Source organism: Sceloporus undulatus, chromosome 5, assembly GCF_019175285.1.
Source record: "Sceloporus undulatus isolate JIND9_A2432 ecotype Alabama chromosome 5, SceUnd_v1.1, whole genome shotgun sequence".
NCBI classification, from domain to species: domain Eukaryota; kingdom Metazoa; phylum Chordata; class Lepidosauria; order Squamata; family Phrynosomatidae; genus Sceloporus; species Sceloporus undulatus.
Genome location: NC_056526.1, coordinates 122,096,901 through 122,102,900, shown reverse-complemented (window position 1 = coordinate 122,102,900; position 6,000 = coordinate 122,096,901). Strand labels below are relative to the sequence as shown.

General features: G+C 38.4%; 1 protein-coding gene across 5 annotated transcripts in view; it reads right to left on the bottom strand.

Annotated features, from left to right (window-relative positions):
* Positions 1-926: 926 nt before the first annotated feature.
* The window catches only part of PDGFRA (platelet derived growth factor receptor alpha), a 68,820-nt gene continuing 63,746 nt past the window's right edge, over positions 927-6,000 (bottom strand). For all 5 annotated transcript variants that reach the window (XM_042467536.1, XM_042467534.1, XM_042467538.1 and 2 more), the window contains exons 22-23: positions 5,696-5,931; positions 927-5,035 (exon numbers count right to left, since the gene is read on the bottom strand). In XM_042467536.1, the coding sequence (XP_042323470.1) occupies positions 4,888-5,035; positions 5,696-5,931 (384 nt within the window). In that variant the 3' untranslated portion in view covers positions 927-4,887. The remainder of the gene's footprint in view (positions 5,036-5,695; positions 5,932-6,000) is intronic.

Genomic DNA, 6,000 nt, shown 5'->3' with positions numbered 1-6,000 from the left:
TATTGCATGCCCATGACCCATTCTGTGCTTGTCTTGGCTCCTTCCCTGGTTGGGTCTGAGAGAGTGTGACTTGCCCAAGGGAGGTGGGTGGCTCAGTGAAGACTTGAACCCTGGATGGGACTCAGGATGTGGGTGGGGAGCAGGCGGGGAGCCCTTTCTCCGTCTCTGCTGGGCCGGGTCCTTCTCACCGCTCCAGAGTGCATGCGGTGTCTTTTCTTCTGGAGGAGGAGCTCTTGGCCCTGGGCGTGCTCCAGCGACAGCAGTGCATCACTCTGCGGGCGCCGGGCCAGAGTCCGGTAGCGCAGTGGGTTGGAGGAGGAACGACCCCTTGGCATTGTTTCTAAACTCTGATCTGACAATACATTCTTTGGGGGATTTTTCAGAATGCTCACAGTTTCTGAGGCCCAGAACTGTGGCTATTAGGGAAAAGGCTCTCAGAGATGTAATTCAGGATGTCTAGGTTTTTTTCGCTTTTTTCTCATACAAGCTTGAGACAATTTATTCTTTTCTTTTTGAGAAGAATAGGTAAAGATGATTTTGTTCTGCTGTTGTGATTTTATGCTTTTACTATGCCTCAGTTTTTATTGTTTATATGACTTTAAAAAAAAACTATTTCATCTGATTTGTTCAAAGCTGAAGTACTGAAAGTGTAGATACCCACTTTTAAATTAAATAATCCCACAATCCTATATACACTTACTAGCAAATGCTGCAGTGATCTGACTAGGTCTTATTTACAAGTTAAAGCACATAGGCAATTGTGGATCATAAAGTTCATTTATGCTTATAAGCACTGATTGAAAATGTATTCTATTAGCAATAACTATTTCTTTTAAAGCAAGTAAACTGAATTGACCCATGTCTAAAAAAGGATTGCATGAATAAAATGATCTGCTTTGAGTCAGAGTAAAAATCTCTTAAATCTCTTTAAATTATATATCATTTATTGAAATATAAAGATCTTAATTTACATGTTTTTTAAAAGACAAAAATAAGAACGGGGGCATTTGCATTACATTTTGTACCTATAGTAACTCATTCTAGCTTGTTCTTCTCATACTTCACAATACCATCACCTTGGACTCTCTTACTCACTTTTATCATTCTAAAATATAGATTTTGGACATTTAAAAGTGCAACAGTTAGCGTGCCTGTGGAGTATATCACAGTAAAAAAAATATAAACAAAGGCAGTGATACAGCTTGTCATAAATGTTTTCGCAGTACTCCTCAAAGTCGATATAAAAATACATATATACATATTGATGTATAACATCACCTCATCTTATGTCCTTCATTATATCATAGGACTGTTTTATACATTTGCAGACCACATTTAAAGGATTAGGGTTGACCATTCAAATGGGGAAAGTCATGTTTCACAGGCAAAATTCGATTGTCATCATGAGAATGTGGAACAGACAGGAGTTGGGTTTTCTTCTCTCTCAATACTGACCCACAACGGAGTAAACAGTAGGTAAAAATAACATCAGACAGTCACTAAAGTATTATCATCCAAGGTTGTTGATGTTTTCCAGGCTAGTATTAAACAGCTAAGTGTGCAGTCCTATATATCCACTGAAAAGTACCGTAAATGGATGTAGGATTGCAGCCTTAGCACAAGAGGTACCTCCTACATTAATGTATTGTCTTTCTAAAGTTTTCAAATGTGCAGTCCATTGCAGTATTGTAAGAAATGTAATTTCCATAATATGGCAAATCTAATCATTACTTTGGTCCATACCTAGAGCTTGGTCCCAATCCAGCAATAGTTACATTCCAAAAGATGTTGTGCATGACACATGAAAGAGCAGATAGTGATGAACAATCCCCTCTCCACTGTTATGCAGAAAGGAAAGAAATGTGTATTCCGTTGACAGCATATAGAATGAAGAGATGGGTATTTCAAAGTAGGCAATGTGAACTATGTACATAGAAAGCAAGTTATGCACATTTTCGATTAACATGATCACAGAATAGAGACAACAACAAGAAGAGGAAACAATGCAAGAATATCATTGCTGATTTCGTGGCCTATAAAACATGAAGGTCTACAAAACAGGTGACAGCCTGGACTATGTGCAGGAAGGCATGAGAAACCACTTGCTGAACACATCTGCAAGGAAGGCTATAATGGATCTTTCTATCCAATGCAGTAACAGAGTTACAGTGAATGGAACTTGGTTTAGTAGAGATACTGCAAAGTCTCGGTATCTAGAAGGGCTTGATATAACCAACATCTCCCCTAAAATCAGTTAGACTTTCAGAGCTTAAGGCAGGATCATTCCCTATGCTTGTGTGGAACAAATTGGTCTCCTCCATACATCTCACCAAAGCATCACTTGGGAGCTCATTTTTAGTTGTGATTAATTATTCATTGAGTCATCACTGGCCCAGCCCAAAGCACTGACTTTCATTGCATTGTTTAATCCTCTTCATCATCTCATCATCTGCTACAGAGTTCAGCATCAGCACTAACACTAGCACATGTTATATTCATACGTTAGTTTTTTAACCATTGCATTAGTAAATTATTCAGCCACAGCTGTAATAATTGGTAAATCAATTTGTAACATAAAATGTTGTATTGTTCCAAGTGGTTACTCACCCTGGGCAACTGATGACCATGCATGCTGCACTAAAGAAATAACTAGGAACCACAGATTTCACAGGAAATTCAGAGGCCTCCACCCTGGTCTGGATTTATGTAAGTCTTAGGGCCTCAACAAACAGGCCAAAATAACGCTGCTTCATCTCACTTTGGATGTATGCTGTTTACATGCTGCATGAGTCCTAAGAATCTGGAAGCCATGCCAAAGCCACACTCCAGTCCGAAGGACTAGAGTGCAGCTTCTGGCCTCTTAAGATGCATGTGTCATTTAAATAGCATATCTCCAAAGTGACCTAAAGCAGCTTTATTTTGGCCTGTCTGTTCAGGCCCTAAGTTAATGTAAGGAATTAACTCTGGCACATAGCTTCACTACCAGGTCTGCATTGTGGCACATGTGTAGTGCTAAGATCAGCCAAGCACCTGCATATTTAAAATTAAGAAATAGATTTTGTGCTAATAGTGCTTTACTTCTAAGCAGGTTTACACCCTGACATGTCTCCATAATAATTAAGCAGTGAATTAATCTCTTCTTGTGCACCATACTGTCCAAGTCTCTCTTTTTTACAGACTGATTTCAGTTCATGATTTCCAGACTCTGACAAAATCACAGCATTACCATGCTTGTTTGGCCGTGAATAAGTCTCAGTAAGCAAGAAGGGACTTACTTTTGAGTAAACATGACCAGGATTTCACTATAAAGCATAAAACAATTTTGTCAAAGATACAATATAATAAGTAATGCAGGTAAAGGAAAGACAGCTATGAAATTCGTGCTTTAAAATAGCTAAAATGGTGCCCAGGACCATTTTCCATATTATAAAGAGAGAGGTTTTGCAAAATACAGGAGAGAGGTGCAGCCAATCCAATGTCTTAAGTGTGCATACAGTGCTCCCCCATGTGTAATGCATGGGAAGGCCTTTAGAATTGCTGTACTCCCAGAGTCAATGCCCATTGGAGCAGTTGAAAAGACTTCTCCTTTTGACAACTAGGGGAACTTGACAAAGACAGCTGGATCCAGTTACACTTCTGCTAAAATCCAATGCTAAAACTAGAAGTTTTGTGTGTGCAGGGACACACACAAAGTGGCTACATACATAATTTGAAATCATAGGCTCAGAAAGAAGCTTTTTCAGAAAGACTATTTGGTGTATCAAATCAATTTGCCACATGTAAACCCAAAACAAACTTTCAGATGTGCAGTGTATTTTTTAAATGCTTCAAGCAGCCTTGCTATTGATTGATTAGCCACACACATCTATTGTACAATAACTTGAGAAACCTGGCTGCAAATGGAAGTCTAAAAATAAACTTTAGATTTTTAAGAGTTCTGCTGAATCAAAGGAGGATTCACTAGCATATCAATCCATTGTATTAACAAAGCCACTCTACTAAGGATGGAAAAATACATCTGGATTCCTTGGAATAAGTTAGCTTTTCCTACTTCCTAAACTACTTTTAATTTACCAAAACCATTAACAGTCAAACAGAAGAGTTCTTGGTTGTAAACCTTTAAATCTAAAATGTTTTAGTTTGTTAGTAAAGTTTTTACGTATTGTGTTTTTAATGTACAACAAGGAGTAGTTGTAAACTATACTTAGTGATACTAAGAACAGTAGTAATAGGTAACAGCTATTCCTATATGGTTACGAAGAATCTCACTTCATTTACTAAGCTATTGTATAAGGTTTGGAAATTATTTTCATTCCCTTTTGTTTGCATTAGCTGCGAAAAGGTAAAACATTACCTAGTACCAATCCCTTTGAGTTTCAAAAGTGGTTTCTTTTTTAACATGTACTTCATCTCATGTCATAGTTCAACAGCAGCTTATAATGAGAGTGAAGGAAGAAAAAAAAGTATCTTGAGTGGTCTTTTTTTTAAAAAGGCATATTCCACAAAACATCCTGGTAAGGACAGGTATATCTATAGTTTCATTGATGGTGTTTCACCATAGTGGAAATATTATCCGAGTTGTGAATGCCCTTGAAACACAAACTGAATTGTCCATGGCCTTTTCCTTTATCCACCTGCCTATTAAAACTGCAAACAATACTGAGATGCTACTGACATACTTCAAAACCAGATTCCAAATACTTGGTTTTGTTGTTTCACAAAGCAGACGAGGCATCTGTGTCCCTTGTGAGGTCATTTGGCAGCACAAGCCTCTATCATTTATTTTAAAGTGGTTTCCCTTACGGAGTCAAAAGTCCATGAGTTATGCACTGAGCTTTTGCTTTCCATTTCACGCAGCTCAAACGATGTCCACCACTTTCTTTAGAATTACAGGAAGCTGTCCTCAACCAATTCCGAGGAATCCATGCCAATGTCGTCAATGATGTCGATGTCATCAATGGTTTCATCCTCTCGCTTGACAAACGTAGAACTACTGGATCCAGTTTCAATGGCACTTTCTTCAGAGGTCTGGGAACTGTAAAAGACCACCACCAAAGAAGTTAGGCTGATAAAAAAATGCACTCTGGAAAACACATTATTCAGTTTTAGAGGCAAGATAAACCCTTGAATGGGCAATTGGTGGTCTCCTAGGCTGGAAATGAAGTTCCAGTTGTGCCTAGGAGGCCACCAATTGCTCATTCATGTTATAGATGTCTGAATCTACTTCCTGCTAATCTGTCAATGCATCCCTTGCCATTTGCTATAGAACTTGTGTATACCACAGAATGATTCCAAGGTTCTTTTCTGAGCAGCATATTCATGCCATACAGGGCAGTTCTGTTGGAACTATCAAGCATTCTAGTGCACTTCTACTCCTATCTAGGAAAGCAAGGGGTAAATGTAATACACTTATATAAGAAATGCAAGAAGTGGCAAAATCGGGAAAAGCCCTCATTGCTTACTGGATAGTACAGAATACCAAGTTACTAACTGGTTCTATGCACGTTAGGTTTATAAATATTTAAACCAGTCAGTCAGCCAGTCAGTCAATCAATCAATATGTGGTAAATGATAATTATAAATAGCTGCCAATATTTAGCACTAATCAAGAATTAATGAACTCCATTTGCATAACTATTCCAGATGTGCTCCCTCTCAAAATTGAGATCACAATGAATTCTTTTCAGTGTGTTACCTGTGCCTGTTCCTTTTGCCAAGTTCATCTTCTGATACAGGGTCAATATCTGGCAGAGGGATGATGTAGCCACTATCAGCACTGAGTCTTTGTTCATCAAAGCCACTCTCCCTGTCCTTCAGTTTGTCTTCATTTTTGTAAGTGACACCAATGTAAGCATTGTCACAGTCTGCTCTCATGCGTGTGACAGCAGGATGGTCACTCTTCAAGAAGTCCAAGTGAATCCTCTCATAACTCTGAAAAACATTTATTTTGCAAAATTGGTCTTTCTTCTTTAAACCTGCATCTCATTACCCTGTAACTCT